This window comes from Loxodonta africana, chromosome 8 (assembly GCF_030014295.1).
Source record: "Loxodonta africana isolate mLoxAfr1 chromosome 8, mLoxAfr1.hap2, whole genome shotgun sequence".
Taxonomy (NCBI): Eukaryota; Metazoa; Chordata; class Mammalia; order Proboscidea; family Elephantidae; genus Loxodonta; species Loxodonta africana.
In genome coordinates, this window is record NC_087349.1 from 45,914,601 (window position 1) to 45,934,036 (window position 19,436).

Genomic DNA, 19,436 nt, shown 5'->3' on the forward strand with positions numbered 1-19,436 from the left:
TCGAGATTCATAGCATTCTGAGAGCATCAATCCGTCTGCATACCTTGGCAACCAAGCAACTAGCAGGCTTTGAGAGGAGCCCTAGTGGTGCAGTGGTTAAGTGTTCGGCTGCTAACCAAAAGGTTGGTGGTCCAAATCCACCAGCTACTCCATAGGAAAAATGTGGCAGTCTGCTTCTATTAAGATTACAGCCTAGGAAACCCTATGGGGCAGTTCTACTCTGTTCTTTAGGGCCAGTATAAGTCAGAATAGACTTGATAGCAGCGGCGGCAGTGGGAAGAAGGAAGCAAGCTTTGAAGGAGCACTGGTGGTGCAGTGGCTAAGCTCTTGGCTGTAGCCCAAAGCTCTGCAGTTTGAACTCATCAGCAGTTTCACAGGAGAAAACACCTGACAATCTGCTCCCATAAAGATTGTTGTTGTTGTTAGGTGCTGTTGAGTTGCTTCTGACTCATAGCGACCCTCTCAGACAGAGTAGAACTACCTCATAGTATTCCAAGGAGCGACTAGTGGATTTGAACTATCGACCTTTTTGGTTAGCAGCCAAGCTATTAACCAGCACACCACCAGGGCTCCATCCCACCTAGCAAACCCTATGGGGCAGTTCTACTTTGTCCTGTAGGGTCACTATGAGTCAGAATTGACTCAATGGCACCCAACAACAACAGCAAGCTTTGACTGGGTACATTAGAGATTACAAAAGTGAGGCAAGCTTGAAACAGTGGGATGGGTAAACCTCTTGTCTGCTTGGAAGAAACAGCCGTGATGATGCAGCATAGTCTACATGACTAAGCATGTCCCCAGTTTCAACAGATATGTGAAGGTCCCAGTGCTTGCCAATGCTTTGTGGGGCTCCAAGCCACTCCAAACCTTCCATTGCTTCCTGTATAACCAGTGACTGATTTGTTACTTAACTGCTGCAGGTAGCATTAGAAAGTGATCCAGAAAGAACCCTTGTGTATTTTCTGTGGATTATAACTTCCTGATTTATCATGTGATTTATTTGTTTCTTTGTCATTAAAAAATAGTTTTGCCTAGGTGTCTGCAGGTTCGGATTCGTAGCCATATATCTCACAGAGCCTCTGGTCCGTGGGTTTACCACTGCGGCAGCTGTGCATGTCTTCACCTCCATGTTAAAATACCTGTTTGGAGTTAAAACAAAGCGGTACAGTGGAATATTTTCAGTGGTGTATGTAAGTAAGCAACTTCCTGACTCACTGGTCCTTGTTTCTCCTTCTTCATAGTCCCACCCTCCCACCCTCCTCTTCTGTATCTCTTTTACCTTCACAGTTCATCCCCTTCCCTCCCTCCAGGATTTCTATAAAAATAAAGTCAGTTACTCTAGGACTTTTCTGAGAACACTACAAGTAGAATTCAACCTTAAAACCTCATTTTATTAATATGTGATACTGCCTACTTCACAAGAAATTTTTGTCTGAGTCTTTATTTGCTGACTATATTTTAACCTGTTTACCTGAAGATCCAGCTTTTCTTCAGACCAAGTTATGGTCTCTTTGGGAACAAACAAGTAATTTAAAGGCATAGTGGGGGAATGTGTCTCTCCCAAAAACTGCAGGCTCAAGCAGACAAAAGTAAGTAAGGCTATAAAAGATTTAACTAACACAATTAACCAGTTTAATCTAATACATATGTATAAACCCTTCCACCCAACTCAGAGAAAATATAAATTATTTGCAAGCACATATGGAACAATGGCAACAAATGATCATGTATTGTACCGTGAATTCTAAAAATTCAGTATTTTTTTACATGGTGCAATATAATTAGACATCAATAACCAAGTATAGCTTCAGGACCCCCACGCATTTGGAAACCAAAGAATGTACTTCTAAATAGCCCATGGATAGAGAGGAAATTATGAAATAGAGCCAAATGACCACGTGAAAATACTACATATTAAAACTTCTGAGATGCTGCTAAAGCTATCTTTGCAAAGAAAGGCCAATAACCTTTGTAGGCAAATGCCTGCACTCTACCTGGACACTGTGCTAGGCACTGGGATATGGCAATGAACCAAGGACATATGGCCCTTGCCCTCTTGGAGCTTTCAGTCCAATGGGAAGGCAGTAAACTATTAATCACATACATATGCAGTTAATTGCATATGCAGTTAATTTAGCAAAACATGCAGTTAATTACATGTTTTGCTAAATGCTGTGAGGAAAAGGTACGGGCTGCTGTGAAAATTGAATAGGAAGACATTTAGATTAGGGATCTGTGAAAGTCACTTTAGGAAGTGACATTTAAATTGAGTCCTTGATTGATTAGAATGGAATAGAGCTGTGGGAACATTCCCTAAATATTCTTAGTTTCCCATAATAGCTGGTAACATACTTCTTACTCTGAGATTTCCCTAAATGCCTTGTGACAAAAGAAATACACCGTACAATTAGGTGCACCCGTATACACTCAAAGCATGTGATAGAAAAGGGTATGTGCCCGGGCGCAGTGGGGAGCCTACTTTCCTGGGTTTCCAATGAGAACTGACTAGTATATTTGGGGTGCCCACCTGATCTGTCTTTCATCTGCTAACAATGATTTCTCCCTGTTTCAGCTCCTAAAAGCTTTTCTGTATATTTACCTTTGGATTGATTTTGCTGCTATCAACCCTTTATTATGTCCTGTCAGGACTCAGCTTCAGTATTACTTTTCTGGATTGTATAAATACTATATTAGGACGTCAGAGTATCAAAAAACACTGTAAGATTGTTGGATAAGAATTGCAACTATAAAATTGTAGGATTGCATAGGGATGTCTTTTTATTGGTGGAAGCTACAAGGAGAGCAATTTCAGCCTGAGAGCTTTAACTAGAAATGTCCAATAATGCCATGACTGATTTGAGAGTCTCTGTTCAGGGGCTATTTCTTGATATAAACATCCAGTGTTCATGTGTTACAGAGTACAGTTGCTGTGTTGCAGAATGTTAAAAACCTCAACGTGTGTTCCCTAGGCGTCGGGCTGATGGTTTTTGGTTTGCTGTTGGGTGGCAAGGAGTTTAATGAGAGATTTAAAGAGAAATTGCCGGCACCCATTCCTTTAGAGTTTTTTGCGGTAAGTCAACTCAAAGCAATGACTTGTTTAACTTCTAAACCATCAGGGCTTCAAATTGGTTCATTCTGGTTCATACTTCTGCTGAGAATTTACATTTCCACCTCAGATACCTCAATCAGAATCTACATTTTAACAAGATCCCCAGGTGATTCCTACATATAATCAATTTTGAGAACCACCTCTGTACTGGTGGTTCTCAGAATTGGTCCCTAACCAGCAGTATTAACATCGCCTGGAAACTTGTTAGAGATGCAGATTCTCAGAGGGGTTTGAAGCAGATCAAAACCCTGCAAATCCTGTACACTTAACTACTTTCTGTGGGGGATTTCAAAGTGGATGGAGAGGAACAAGGAGTTAGAGGATTTTCTTCACTCAATTCTGCCAAAAGAAGGTTAGAATTTGTCCAAGGGAACTTTTAAAAATATACTGACAGCTCCGAACACCTTGAGGGACCAAGTTACTGGGGCTGATGGGTGGGAAATGTGGACTCTGGAGACATCTAGCTCAATTGGCATAACATAGTTCATAAAGAAGATGTTCACTTTGGTGAGTAGCATCTGGGGTCTTAAAAGCTTGAGAGCAGCCATCTAAGATACATCTACTGGTCCCATCCCATCCAGAGCAAAGGAGAATGAAAAAACTAAAGACACAAGGACAATATTAGTCCAAAGAACTAACAAACCATAGCCTCCACCAGCCTGAGCCCAGATAAATTAGATGGTGCCTGGCTACCACTACCAACCGCTCTGCCAGGGATCACAATAGAGGGTCCTGGACAGAGCAGGAGGAAAATGTAGAACAAAATTCAAATTCACAAAAAAAGACCAGACTTACTGGTCTGACAGAGACTAGAGGAAGCCTGAGACTATGGCCCCTGGACACCCTGCTAACTCAGAAGCTACTCCCGAAGCCTACGTTTCAGACAAAGATTAGACAGGCCTATGAAATAAACAGTAACACAAGGGAGGAATGTGCTTCTTACTCCAATCAAATACTTGAGACCAAATGGGCAACAGCTGCCCAAAAGCGAAGACAGGAAGAGACAGGAAAACTGGACACATGGACACAGGGAATCCAGGGTAGGAAGGGGGAGCGATTGCGGGGATGGCAACCAAAGTCACAAAACAATCTACATATAAATTTTTGAATGAGAAATTAATTTGAACCGTGAACTTTCACTAAAAGTCACAAAACGATCTGCATATAAATTTTTGAATGAGAAACTAATTTGAACCGTGAACTTTCACCTAAAGCACAATAAAATTGTGTGTATGTGTACATGTATATAAATATATATATACTGACAAGGAATAAAAAGAAAAAACGTAAAGTGTAGGCATATATGATTTTAAAGATACACGTGAAAGCCATACTAAAGCATTTTAACGTTATCTCTCAGTGGTGGAGTTATGGAAGATTTTTTTTTCTCACGTTTTTTTATTGTCTAATTTTTTGTAATGAACACATATTACTTTAATAACCTGAAAAAATAAAGCCGTTTCCATTTTGACAAGAATAAAAAGACAAAGGTTCCCAAACTTTCTTGGTTCATAGTGCTGCTAAGCCACATGAAATACCTAACAGTTCTCTTTATTAAGTAGTTAGCACCAAATGACTTAGTAAGCATTTGTGTCTAATAATTTAGTGTCTTTTTAAAAATGATACACATAAATTGAAAGAAAAGATATTTTATTATATTCTTAAATAATCACAATAATTTATTAATGGGGTATGTGTACCTGTAAGCACAGCACAGCTTCTTAAATCTTAGAATCAGACGGACCCCACTACCCTCCACATCGGGTCCACATTGCTTTTTGCATGGTACCAAAGGATAGGCAGATCAAACCCATGGGAGAAAAATCTGGTGATCTGCTTCCATAAAGATTATAACCTTGGGAAGCCTGTGGGATGGTTCTACTCTATCCTATAGAGTCACTGTGACTCAGAATTGACTCAATGGCACACAACCACCACCACCTACTTTTTATCATAGCAAGCCCTGAAAACCCAGCCTTGCAAAGATATGCCATTATCAAAAGGAATGACATGAAAACTAAAGCCATGAACTACCTCAAACAAGTTTATGGAGTGTCTGACAGATGTCACTGTTTCCCTTGAAGCTTTATCATGTCCCACAGTGTCCCGATGAATTCCCTTGGATACCCTAGGGTACCTAGGGGCATAGTTTGGGGATAAGAATAAGAAATGAAAAGCTCAGGTGTCTAATTCACATTTAGCAAAAAGTTCCAGCCCCAGAAACAACAGGCTGGCAAAGCTCACAAGGGAACAGGTTCCTTTGATCTCATTCCTCACTTTGGTCTGGTCCACAAACCAAAGTTATCTCTTTCTATTTCAAAATCTGTTCTCTTGGTGCTGGGGACAGCGCTTCTGTTTCCTCTTGGAGTCTAGGAGCAGGTTCTGAGCTCCCTTGAAGGGTAAAAAAGATAAAAAAGGCAGGTCCTAATTATAAAGTGAATGATAAAGGTTTCCTCACCTGATGTAGGTTCCTCATTCTGTCCGTTTCCCCAGGTTCCCTTTACAGATTTCTTACTGTTTCCTGGGGCAACAGTTCTCCAGAGTTCTGTCATTGTAATTGTTGTTGTTAGGTGCTGTCAAGTCAATTTTGACTTATAGCAACCCCACATGTCAGAGTAGAACTGTCCCGTAGGGTTTCCTAGGCTGTAATCTTTACAAAAGCAGATTGCCAAGTCTCTCTCCCTCAGAGCCACTGGGTAGGTTCAAACCACCAGCCTTTTGGTTAGCAGTCTGGCACTTACCCATTGCTCCACCAGAGCTCCTACCATTGTCTTTTAGTAATACTTCAACACACCAACCCAGGGACAAGGGTGAGAAGACAGGAGGGGACAGGAAAGCTGGTAATGGGGAGTCCAGGCCAAGAAGGGGAGAGTGTTGACATGTTGTGGGGTTGGAAGCCAATGTCACAAAACAATATGTGTATTAATTGTTTAAGGAGAAATTAGTTTGCTCTGTAAACCTTCATCTAAAGTAAAATTAAAAAAAAATTTTTTTTGAATAGCAATACTTCAAGCCAGTGTTTTTTAAACTTTTTATCTAAGTGGTCTTTACAACAGAGGCAAGAGAAGCTATACTGGAGAGTTTGAGAACACAGTCTTTATGACTCCCTTAAGCATAAAATTTATTTATTATCATAAAAAATTTTTATGAGTTTTGCATTCTGCTTCATAATACACCTATTTGTGTTGGTAGGAAAACAATAGTTTTAATTATTTACCACTGAATGAGATTGGTGCTCCAGGAACTTGGGCCATTTTTATCCTGTGAGTTTGAATGTTTTTGGCACTCTCAATTTGAGATGTGCAATAAATGCAATTAAGGGTGACAACCATAATTGCCACCAACAGAAAAGTGACATTTCGTCAATGGGGCCAGTAACACCTGTGTCCTTGGTCTCTCGGGCTGCTGTTCCTGATAATAAGCTTAGCTTATGATTGGTTCCCTGCAGCAGCCACCACTTGTAAGGGCCTAGGTTCCTTCCCTGGCTAATTTCTTCTCTCCAGGAGAACCCACTCACAAAGTTCTATTGCAGTGTTGTTGTTGTTGGGTGCCGTGGAGTCTTCTGACTCATAGCAACTCCATGTGACAGAGTAGAACTGCCCTACAGGGTTTTCTTGACTGTAATCTTTTTTTAAAATTGTGCTTTAAGTGAACATTTACAATTCAAGTCAGTTTCTCATGCAAAAGCTTATACACACATTGTTATGCGACCCTAGTGACAGCACACTCCTTCTCTCCATCCTGTATTTCCTGTGTCCATTCAATCCACTGCTGTCCCCCTCTGCCTTCTCATCTCATCTCTAGACAGGAGCTGCCCACATAGTCTCTTGACTGTAATTTTTACAGAAGCAAATCACCAGGTCTTTCTCTTATGGAGCCACTGGGTAGGCTCGAACTGCAAATCTTATGGTTAGCAGAAGAACCTCTAACCTTTGCACCACCAGGGCTCCTTTCTATAGCAATAGACCTTGGTAATGAAGATAACTATCACACCTTCTGCTATTTTTCTCTTCTTGTAGCTTACCTTTTTTTTTTATTATTATTGTAGCTTACTAAGTGTTGTACTTCACACCCCAAATAAATCTATGCCCAGACAATCCAGGATGGCCCTATGTGCATTGACACTCTGTGTGATGTATGGTTCCACTCTGCCCCTGAAGTGAGAGAAGACAACTGCGGGGCACTGGTGGGGCCTCTAACCACACTTGGTGCTACCGTCCTCCTAACGGGGTCAGCAGGAGGACTCTGAATCCAAACATACATTTTATAACAGTACACTATCATTGTACACCCTCAAAACACATATTTAATGTCTTTCACTTATGACATCTTGGCCAGAAACTCATTTTATCTGCCCCCAAAGAAGGCCAACACCTGAGAGGTTTTATGGCCTCTTTCTGTTGTATTCAGCTAGCCACTTACAGTACCCAAAACCCATTGCTGTTGAGTCAATACTGACTCATAGCGACCCTATAGGACAGAGTAGAACTGCCCCATATGGCTTCCAAGCCTGCAAATCTTTACAGAAGCAGACTGCCACATCTTTCTCCCATGGAATGGCTGGTGGGTTCTACCTGCTTACTTTTAGTTAGCAGTCGAGAGTTTAACCGTGTGCCACCAGTGCTCCATAAACACTTTAGTGTGGAACAGAAAAAAGGGAGAAGAAAAGAGTGCCAGACCACAGGAGACTGTACTGTCCATTTTAATTATGTGAGGCGGTAGAGCCATTAACAGAGGTGAGAGTTGCTGGAAGGAATTATAATTCTTATTTTTTGAACTGAACCTTAAATGCAAGAATAGGTTTGAAGCTCATTTTTTGGTGTTTGAATTTTCATCTATAAAGACAGATTTGGATTTGTGTCTGTTTTAGGTGGTAATGGGAACTGGCATTTCAGCTGGATTTAATCTGAAAGACTCATACAATGTGGATGTTGTTGGAACCCTTCCTCTGGGGTAAGAAATTATTTTTATTTTAAGTAATGGTGTGGCTGGAATAGTCAGTAGGACCATTGCTATGAAAATAATTTTTTTCTACTTATCTAAAAGCTGACACTTTTGAGATTTGTGTGTGTGTGGCTTATTATTTTGTTTCCTATTGTTTAGCACTTAATGATTATTAAAAGCTCTTTTGGGGTGGCGTAGGAGTTAAGAGCACGGGCTTTGGTTTCAGAAAGATCTAAATCCTAGCCGGCTATTTACTAGTGGTGTGACCTTGGACAAATGACTTACCTACTCAAAGTCCAAGTTTCCTTATCTGCCAGATGGACATGGTAATTAACACCCATCTCAAGGACAAGTTGTAAGAACTATAGGAAATAATGCATTGAACCAGTTAGTGTGCACCTGGCATAAAACACAGAGGAAACATTTAAGACATGTTCACAGAGTGTTTTTATGGCTGGTTATTTCTACCGGTTTCAAATTATATATTACTTCATCTATTTTCTTTTATCTAACTCTATATTCTTAAAAGGTATTATTCTCTTTGTATTTGAAGGAACAAGAGTGGCTACCAGCTTCTCCTTCACACTCTGGCTGTCTCTCTGTGTCTCTGTGTCTCTGTCTTTCTATCTCTTTTACGATCTCTTTCTCTGACTCTCTCGTCACCCTCTTTTCTGTTTCTGAGAGAATGTCTGAAATGCAGAATCGGACATTTGCTCAGATGTTGGACTCTGATGGAACCTGGCATGTTCAATCAGGCCTTGTCCTCCAGCACCAGCTGAGAGTCCCCTGGGCAGCAAAGAGAGCAAGAGTAGCTCTTTATTCCAGAGTTCACCCCATAAAGCTAGTGTTGTAAGAGGAGGTACGCACTCTACTTTTAAACTTCAAAACAATAAATTGGTATCACGAACGTGTTATTTATAATGATTCAGTGTAAAGCTATAACACAGAAATTGGACCTTGCTTTTCTATTTGTGTTTATATTTTATAAAATACTTTATATCCACCGTCTTAGTTGATGCTTACAATAGCCCAATTCACAATATTGGTTATTATCCCCATTTTACAGATAAGAAAGCTCATTCATTCTCACTTACTCTGCATATGCTTATTGAGTGCTATCATGTGCCAGGGTGATAGTCGTTAAAAACAAAAAAAACAAGCAAGTAAAAAAGACCCTGCCCTCATGGACGTTATATTCTATTGGGGGAAACAGACAGATAATAATCTAATAAATGAAAAGTGCTATGAAGAAAAATGAAGCCAGGTAAGGGATTGGAGGTCTGGGGTTGCTGTTTTAGGTAGGGTACCAGGGAAGGTGATATGTGAGAGACATGAATGAGGGTTAGTGACTCGCTGGTGAGTCCCAGCCTGGACCCAGAAGTCAGTCTTCTGATTTCCAGTCCTGTGCTTTCTATCACTCACCAGGTCTCTAGCATAATGTCATGTGATAAACATTAGTTTTGGTTGGATCCAGTAGATAATCCTATTTAGTTACTAATCACAAACAATTTGATTAAATAGGAAATTCTTTAATCTTAGATTTCCCCCTTTTAAAAATATGCTGATAGGTTAAGTCCATATACCACCTGATTTCTACCTAAGACATACCCAGACATGTTGCTTTCCCCCACATGGGAGAATTTAGTTTTTAAAAAAAAAACATTTTACCTTTCTGGAACTTGCCTACCCAGACAACTTACCTTTTTGAAAAACTTTGCCCAAAACCGAGCCGGAAGCAAATAATACCTTACCTACCTATATACAAAAAGTCATACTGCTTCAGTTATCTGTGAATCTTATTACTGCATAACAAACCACCACAAAACAGTGGCTTTAAACAACCACCATTAATTCGTTCACAATTGTTCAGTCTAGGCTGGGCTCCACTGGGTGGTTCTTCTGCTGGTCCCACCAGGGTCTTTCATGCAGTTGCAGATGTCTGAAGGTATGACTGATGCTGGAGGATTTCACTCACATGTCCGACACTTCAACTGGAGTGGCAGAAACAGCTGAGGGCTGGCTGACGTCTTCTCTTCACGTGGTATCTCCAGTGGAGTAGCCAGACCTCTTTATATAGCAGCTCAGGGCAATAAGAAAAAAAAAGCAGAAGCTACCAGGCCAGGCCTCTTCAGCCACTCATACAACATCACTTCCATCATGTCTGTTAGTCAAGTTACAAGGTCAGACCAGATTCAGTGTGATGGGAAGTAGATTCTACCTCTAGATAGCAGGAGTGGCACATCCACACAAAAGGATGGGAGGAATTGTTGGTGGCCATATTTGCAAGCAAACGGCCTCATCTGTCTACACACACAAATAAAAACATAAAGGTTGCAGTACCAGAAAGTGACAGATTGTTAAAGATCCCAATCATGGCAATATATCCTGTTTCTTGGTTTACTTTTCTTACTCATTCCAAAATATACCCTTTTCTCATACTCTTATTCCTCAGGCCCAAACCTCCTGCTTGGCCTTCCTCCCGGTTAACTATTATGCAGCAAGGTGCAAGGGAAACACATTTTATAGTCAGACCACCTGGCTTTGAGTCCCTGCTCCAACCTGGACAAATTAACATCTGTAAGCTCCATTTTTAACCTATAGATTTAGAGATGCAGGCATCTATCCAATAGGATTGTTGTAAAGTAAAATAAGATGGCATATGTAAAGCATCTAGCACATAATCTAGGCTTCATAGATGTTAGTTTCCTCTGCCTTCCTCCCCTCCCTTTCCCTTACCCCAGAACTTGAGACTTCCCTTTTATTACCTATGCTATTACACAGTACCAGTAATAGGCATAGGGAGGTGGGGGCTTCATAGTTTTTGTTGTACTTAGATGAGCTCTTTGATCTTGGATAAGTTGCTTAATCAACTATGCTACATTTCCTTTCTCTGTGAAATGTGGATTATGATGTTGCCTAGCTCACTGGGCTATTGGAGGTAATTAGATGAACATAAAACCTGGAATATAGCTAATAAATGTTTGTTGTTATAATAATTGCTGTTCATCAATTAATTATTTATTATTATTTCACTCAATGCCCTTAATTGGGGCAGGATACCTTTGCAAACTTCTATTGTCCCTTCCCCCGTAACATTCTAGGGAATCCCTATTTTGTCCCTTTAGGACAGGGTCCCAAACTACAACAATAAGACCATAAAAGCTGGGTTTCCCATTCTGGGGTTCTAGGAGTCACACTTTTGGCCTCTCCAGATTCAGGAAATTCCCCAGGTGAGGTTCAAGGATTCTGCTATTCCTTTTCCTTGTTAGAAACTCATGTAAAGGAGAGGTAATAGACTCAGAATCCTTACATCAAACAAGAGAGAGAAGTGAATACCTAATTCTCCTCTCAAGATAGCTCAACACTCTCCTCACCTTAAGACTTTGGTTCAAATGTCTTGTGACATCTGAGCACTTTGCTGACCCTCTCTCTTCCTGGTTCTGTTTCTTAATTATACCTGCCATACAGGGTGCCATGAGGTATGAGGTTACTCCGTTGATAAATGGAACAGTATCTGATCTTTGCTGATAACCTATCCAAGTAGAAAACCAACACTCTAGGATTTGGACCTGTAGAGAACCTGTTTATAGGAGGGTCTTCCTTTTTACAAAGTCAGAGTTAACAAGTGTCTAAGCTTTGATCACCTTATTTGCATATAACGCCCCCCCCCATAGTGCTCCCCTCTAGTTGCATGTTTTTTTCCCAGTAGTCACAACACTCAGGTTAAAGTCAGCTTGACCTTTCAGGCTACTACCTCCAGCCAATCCGGATACCAGCCTCTTCCACCTCGTGTACGTGGATGCCATTGCAATAGCCATCGTTGGATTTTCAGTGACTATCTCAATGGCCAAGACCTTGGCAATTAAACATGGCTACCAGGTTGATGGCAATCAGGTAAAATCATTGATTTCCTGCCAGTGTTTCATAGTGGTACAATCATGTTGTGTACAGAAGGCAAATGAACTAGACTTACCAACCTCAGTAGAAAACATTTACTTGGATGATGAATGGGTCCAGAGCATGTATTTATTCAACACTACAATTTTTTCATTATTTATGTGTGTTAGATAATCAGGACCCTGAGGTACAGAGTCCTACCTTACCTCATGGGCAGGGGTCCTGCTAGGAAGGTAAAATCTCCAATCTGAGGCTTAGAGTTTGCCGTACTTCTATAGATGCTATCCTTATTTTTAAAGCTCACAGCCTGGGAATAAAATGTATTTGCAGAACCATTTCTTCCCCAGTAGGAAGCTTTCTCTTTTCTTATTATACTTTGAGTATATGACTCACTACTGAAATTCCACAATTTTCTTGGCCACCAACTTTTGTATTATAGCTACAGAACCCAAACAGCATGAGCTATAATCTTGGCTTGACAATGCCCATTTTAACACTCTGTGTATCTCTAAGAGGAGACTAATTGCCCCACATTCATACAAAATGCAGTGATCAGACTAGGAAAACCCTAGGAGGTCAGCCTAGGACTCACTGGTCTCAGGAAGACAGTGGCTTGTATTTATTAATGAGCAATAGCTCAGACATTTAAAAGAAGCCAATAGTCCTACATACTAACAACTTTCTCTTAAACAACAAAAATATTTTGTCTGTTTTGCTGCCATTTTCTTTAAAAAAGACTTTTTAATAGCATCATTTGTGAGGTAGAAATTGTGTTTGGGGAGGAGGCTGGATGGGGAAGCACAGCATTTATCTCCAATACAATAAAAACTCAAAGTGTCAAAATATACAAGAATTCTTATTTTGAACTCATGCCAAACAAATTCTTGTATCTGAAAAGAGAAAGAGACACCCTGTATCATTGAAAATATATATTAAATGGGCCATCATGCTTTAGTTCCTGAAGAATGACCTATCTCTTTTGTGCTTTGTTTCCACTTGGAAAGGAGCTTATCGCCCTGGGGCTGTGCAATTCCATTGGCTCGCTCTTCCAGACATTTTCAATTTCATGTTCCTTATCACGAAGTCTTGTTCAGGAGGGAACTGGAGGGAAGACACAGGTGTGTATACAACTGGCTTCTGAGGACCCATAATTTGGGTGGTAATTAAATTTTTAATCCTTTAACTTTATTCTGAATCCACACAAAGCTACTCTGCCTGCAGATCCATGCTCCAGTGAGCAGTGTAGTGAATCAGAGGAAGGCATGATTGAGTGAATGAATTATAGGGGATTGAATCGGCAGAGAAGAGGTATATTCTCCAGTTAAAACAGAAAATTATACAACATGCCTTGCTACTAGTAAACCTCAAAGTTCAGACTTGGGATGTTATCTTGAAACCCTGAGACTAAGTATGGGCAGGATGCCAACACTCTAAAACAGCCTTGTCCAGTAGAACTTTCTGTGATGACAGAAATGTTCAGTATCTGCGTTGTCCAATACGGCAGTCACTAGCCACATGTGGATGAATTTTAAAAACAATTAAAACAAATTCAGTTCCTTGGTCACATTAGTCCCATTTCAAGTGCTCAAGAGCTGCAGGTGATTAATGGCTACCATAATGGACAGTAAACAATCGTCTGAACTCTTCTGGCCCTTGTAGGTCTCAGGTCTGCATCAGACATCTCCTTTCTCCCACTTCCAGTGATGGCATTTCAGTCAGGGTATTTAAACTTTTCAACTTCTGCTTGAACGCTATAAGAGGAACCAAAACTTCAGAGAGGGAGTAGCAAGGAGTTATAGGTTTATGTAGTGGTTTGGATGATTTATTTGAATCCATAGTTTCTTGATCTTCTCACAGTGGTTATCAAAAGAGTAAGACCTACCTACACCCCACCTTTTACTCAAGTCTCCTAAAAGCCCCTTCTGTGTGTCTTCTCTCCTTCAGCTTGCAGGTTGTTTGGCCTCGTTAATGATTCTGCTGGTTATATTAGCCACTGGATTCCTCTTTGAATCGTTACCTCAGGTGTGTAGTATGAACATAATGTGAGATTTTTTCCATGTGCTGAGATTTTGCTGTTTTATTTGTTTATATTTTGTGGCTATTTATGAGTTTTTACTATAACCCTAGCAAGGTGGCGTAAGGAAAAGGGCCAGGGATAGGGCCAGGATCTTGCCCCACACTCTACCATCAACTGTCCACAGGACCTTGGGAAAGTCATTCCAACTCCTCTGGGCCTCAGTTTCCTTATTTATAAGGTGAAGGCTTAGACTGGCTCACCTCAAAGATCACTTCTCTCTTTGACCTTCTATGACCTTATACTTTCATGTATGAGATGGTTTACAATCATAAAGCATTTCTTTGCTGATATATTTAATATAGGAAAGATCAAGAATGATATAAAGAGTAGAGCAAATAATAATGTAGGAAGAACCATTGGTGAAATAATTCCTCGCATGCCAAGTTTAATTCTGAACCTCTTGACCACAGTACAGGTTTGCTATTAGAATATAAGCCTGGTGATTTTCCAAGGCCCAGTTTAGGTGACCAAGTCCTGAAAATTCAGTTGTTCGTGACTCCAAAAGTAACACCACAGTCACATAGCAAGGGAGTAGGGAGACAACATGGGAGGGCAGGAAGAGGACACCGAGGAACTGACAAAGGGGGCTCTTCAGACAGGAGAGGAGAGGCATGCATAGATGTGTTGTGTTTCAGGCTGTGCTGTCGGCCATTGTGATCGTCAACCTGAAAGGAATGTTTATGCAATTCTCAGATCTCCCCTTTTTCTGGAGAACCAGCAAAATAGAGCTGGTAAGTAATGAAGGTGATTGTTAGGTGGATATGTCTTAGGAGCCAATGGAGTAGTGCTGATAAAAATGTGAGAAAGAAAGAGAAAAAGAAAAAAAATGAGAAAGGTAAGTTAGTTGCCTTTATATGCTGTAGTTAGGCAAGGTAAAAGTAAAAAGTAGCTTTGGTTAATTACTGCTCTGTGTGTGTGTGTGTGTGTGTGTGTGTGTGTGTGTTTAACGCTTACTGAATTTTTAGCACGTTTTTAACGTAAACCTTTGTGTCTTTTGTTTAGACCATCTGGCTTACCACTTTTGTTTCCTCTTTGTTCCTGGGACTGGACTATGGTTTGATTACTGCTGTGATCATTGCTCTGCTGACTGTTATTTACAGAACACAGAGGTGAGTGGGCAAAGTGGGAAGGGAGCGAGCGTCCCCGCTGAGACTAGAGCTTTGACTTTAAATGTTGGCTGAAGCTTGAGTTGGTGGAAGTTGAGCCTTTCAGCATGCGAGGAAGCTGTAAGACTCACGGGTCTGTTGACTAGATCAAACAAATACATCAAGTTAAAAATTCAGTGTAATTTTGTCAGGTGTCCTGCTGTGTCACAGTTAATATATCCATCAATGATTCTGTAAAAGAGCCTAATTGTTGTCATTGTTCTTGACATTCTGGTCCCAATAGTAGGCTGGTTTATTTACCCCTTGTAAATGAACCATGTGTTCTTACAGTTTGCTTTGGTGCAGGCTGCTGACTAGGTTTCAATGACGTAGAGCAGACTTTGACACCAAGTTATTCCTTGTCCCTTCCTTTACCTTGAACCATTATCACCTGTCATCTCTTATCCCTAGTAGAAGCTGAGCCCACTGTGGAAGGTATAAAATAACCTTAAAAAAAAAAAAAAACTATATTTATGATAAAGAAGTCACCATAAAGAAAGTAAAGAAACAGTATGTCATAGAAGTAGCCTGGACTTTAGAGTCAGACAAACTGGGTTCAAGTCCTAGCTGCACCCTTTATAAGCTCTGTGATTTCACATAACCTGTCGGGGCCTCAGTTTCTGCATCTGTAAAATGGAACCAATCTTTGCTATCTGAAAAAGTTGTAACAAGAATGAGAATAATGCATGCAAAGAGCATAGCACAGTGCCTGACATGTACTGCACACCCAACACATGGTGGTGTCCTTCCGCCCTTAACACAATAGGAATTAAAATGAGGTTAGTCTGTAGTTGCAAATCACATAATGGTTCTTAAAGTTTTGACTGCAGTATGTTGAAAGGTCACTGGATGGGGGTGTTGACCCTTTATTTGCAGAAAAATAAGATGCTCCCCACTATCTAGAGTAGACAATGGACATTTTGCTCATCAAAAATGACCTGGGGAAAATGTTGATAACATGTGGGATTCCAAACTCAAGAGAAGAATTAAGCTAGTTTTCATAACAAATTCTAACAGTTACCCATTTTTATCTAAAAGGTTTTTTCCCCATTTTTATAAAGAGTAGTGTTCGTACATATGATCCTTATATCAGAGTTTTATAACGCATCATAGTTTAAAAATGTCTATATCCTTACCAGCCACATATAGAATTTGAGATAATTTTGTTTTCTTTACCAAATAAGGTTTTGTAGTTTCTTATCAGAAATTTTAGAATTGAACAAGTTTTTTAAACATACCATACTTTTCTTTCTTCCCAAAATAACAAAAGTTGATTTTTTAATATTCTGTCCTTTGTTGATGATTCTGCTCTAATAAAAGTAGAATGTTTTAAACTGTAAAAAAAAAAAAAAAAAGTTAAGAGTTGATTAGACTTGAACTAGGCCTTTCAAGAAGGGTGGGAACAAGATGGCTAGAGAGGAGGTGTGAGATGTTTGAAGCTGGGGAAATAGCTGGATAGAGATCTGCAGTTAGGATTAAGTTTTTGGAGAGTGACTAGAGTGACTGCCTTAGTCCTCTATTGCTGCCCTAACAGAAATACCACAAGTGGATGGCTTTAACAAACAAATTTATTTCCTCACAGTTTAGGAGGTCAGAAGTCAGAATTCAGGGTACCAGCTCTAGGGGAAGGCTTTCTCTCTCTGTCAGCTCTAGGGGAAGCTCCTTGTCACTTTTCAGTTTCTGTTTCTTGATTCCTTGGTGATTTTCATGTAGCTTGACTTCTATCTTCCCCCGTCTCTGCTTTCTTGCTCCATTGCTTACTCAATCTTCTTTTTTGTATTTTAAAAGAGATTGATTCAAGACACACCCTACCCTAATACTCCCTCATTAACATAACAAAGAAAACGCATTCCCAAATGGAATTTTAATCACAGGTATACCCATTGCCATCAAGTCGATTCTGACTTATAGCAACCCTATAGGACAGAGTAGAACTGCCCCCTATAGGGTTTCCAAGGAGCAGCTGGTGAATTCGAACTGATGACCTTTTGGTTAGCAATCATGCTCTCAGTGACTGTGTCACCAGGGCTCTTCCAACCACAGGTATAGGGGTTAGGATTTACAACATATTTTTTGCGGGGGGGAGGGCACATAGTTCAATCCATAACAGAGACTGTGAGGCCAGCGTGTCTGGAAGAAGTTCACAACAGGGGTGGTAAGTCTAGATCCTGGGTGGCCCAGAATGGCAGATTGAACAGGATGAAGCTTTGGATTTAAACTCTGAGGATCAGGGAAAGTTTTTAGTCAAGGAGTATCTTTAGGATAAAATCCAAAGTTCTAAAAGACCCTTTATGCTCCTCTGCCCAAAACTGATGGGTTTTCAGGTCCCTGAGCCTTCTAGGCTCTCCCAGCCCTCTACCCCACCAACTATTTTGCCTAAACAGTTATCCCTTGCCTTGTCCCATTCCCTTGGATCAGCCATTCTGCTTGCACCATTAAAAGCTCAACTTTGAGATTAGCTCCTCAGGAACTCCTTCCCTATAACTAATTTCCATACCCCATGCCCCCAAATCTGGATGTGATGTTCTTCCTAAGCACCTTCCTACACCCTTGACCTTATATCTACAATATCAGTTATTAGTCTTGTATTTGTCTTAAGACATCACTATTGTGAGCCTCTTGATTGTAGGGCCATGTTCCCGTAGTCCAGTACCAGGCACATAGTATGTGTTCTCTGAATGCAGTCAAAGGAATCTACCCAGAATAGCTAACACTTGTATCATATATTCTAACATACAAAGCATTTTCACATACATGCTAGGAAGCACCAAGGCATAGTGGCCAAGACTATGGAATTTCAAATCAAAGACCTTGAGCCATATTGTCTCTGCCAGACTCTCTGACCTTGAACAACTCACCTAACCCCACTGAGCCTCTATTTCTCATCCACACAGTGTCAGTAATAACTCCAGTGGATTATTCATAGGATATAATAAGGTAATATCAGGTGCTCAATAAATAGTATCTGTCATCCTTACAGTATCTACTTTGAGCCAGACTCCCCTGTAAAAAGAGTTGGGAATTAGGCCTGTCAAAGAATAACGTTTAAAATTTATTCAAACTAAACTAGGAACACATCTGTGTTAATTTAAATGAGATTTTGTTTTCTCCCCACGCCCTCAATTGAACAGACCGCCTTCCCTCCTTGAATCAGTGACTCTAGTTAGAAACAAGAAATCCTCTCTCCAATAGGAGGAGGATATGGAATGTGTTTCATTGCCTCTATGAACAACTGTCTCCTTTGCCATGAGACCAGAAGAACTGTATGGTGCCTGGCTACCATTAGTGAACATTTTGATAAAAGATTCCATAGAAGGATCCTGATCAGAAGGGGAAAAGTGCAGAACAGAATTTCAAAGTGTCATGGCTTAAGACTTTCTGGAGCCAAGGGGACTGGATGAACCCCTGAAACTATTGCCCCAAGATAATCTTTAAAACTTAAACTAAAAATATGCCCTGAAGTCTTAAAACCAAACTATAGTTTAGCTTAACTAGTAAAAAATGTCTACCTTAAGCATTATACTGTTTTAAGAACTATCTATATGGGATCAAAGTGACAACAACTTGAAATATTAGACAGGAACCTTATGGAGTAGTGAGTTTATGTTAATGGAGAGGTACAACTCAGAAAAGGAGGGTGAAAATGGTTGCACAACTCGAAGAATGTGATCAGTGTCACTGAATTATACATGTAGAAACTGTGGAACTGGTATATGTTTTCCTGTGTATATTCTCAACAAAAGCAACAAAATAAATAAATCCCCTCTCCTGTAGAATTAGAGCAGGAGGGCAATTCTGTCTACTGAGTGGCATGAGAAGAAGTTGAGTTACACATCTCCCTGTCATGACTTGAACCCCACACAATTTATTTTGCCCCCATCTTTAAATGCGTGAGTCTTTTGTCCTGGTCAGATTGTTTATGTGATATGTATGTGTGGTATATGATATGTGTGTGCGTAGGGGTGTGTGTGTGTGTGGTGTGGTATGGTATGGTATGTGTGTGTAGGGTGTGGTGTCGTGTGTATGGTGTGTGTGTGTGTGTGTATGTGGGTGAGGTGTGTGTGTGTCAGGTTGTGTGTAGTAGATCCATCATGTATTAGTCTTAGAATGGCACTGGGAAAGTGGTATATGTGGAGTCCTTCTGCAAAGGCACCTATAAGAATTAAGCATTCTTGAATTCACTGACAAACCTGTGCATGGTACGCAAATGTGGAAATTCTTGTGTTTAAATAGCATACTGCGCTTCAACAGAATTGTGTTTTAA

General features: G+C 40.3%; 1 protein-coding gene across 5 annotated transcripts in view; it reads left to right on the forward strand.

Annotated features, from left to right (window-relative positions):
- SLC26A5 (solute carrier family 26 member 5) overlaps positions 1-19,436 on the forward strand; it is a 44,706-nt gene that overhangs the window by 19,096 nt on the left and 6,174 nt on the right. For 2 of the 5 annotated variants that reach the window (XM_064289886.1, XM_064289887.1), the window contains exons 5-12: positions 1,026-1,190; positions 2,918-3,070; positions 7,980-8,062; positions 11,800-11,947; positions 12,955-13,068; positions 13,895-13,972; positions 14,663-14,758; positions 15,030-15,136. In XM_064289886.1, the coding sequence (XP_064145956.1) occupies positions 1,026-1,190; positions 2,918-3,070; positions 7,980-8,062; positions 11,800-11,947; positions 12,955-13,068; positions 13,895-13,972; positions 14,663-14,758; positions 15,030-15,136 (944 nt within the window). Of the gene's footprint in view, positions 1-1,025; positions 1,191-2,917; positions 3,071-7,979; positions 8,063-11,799; positions 11,948-12,954; positions 13,069-13,894; positions 13,973-14,662; positions 14,759-15,029; positions 15,513-19,436 lie in introns of those variants that run through there. The other 3 variants (XM_064289888.1, XM_064289889.1, XM_064289890.1) reach the window with 2 other exon arrangements.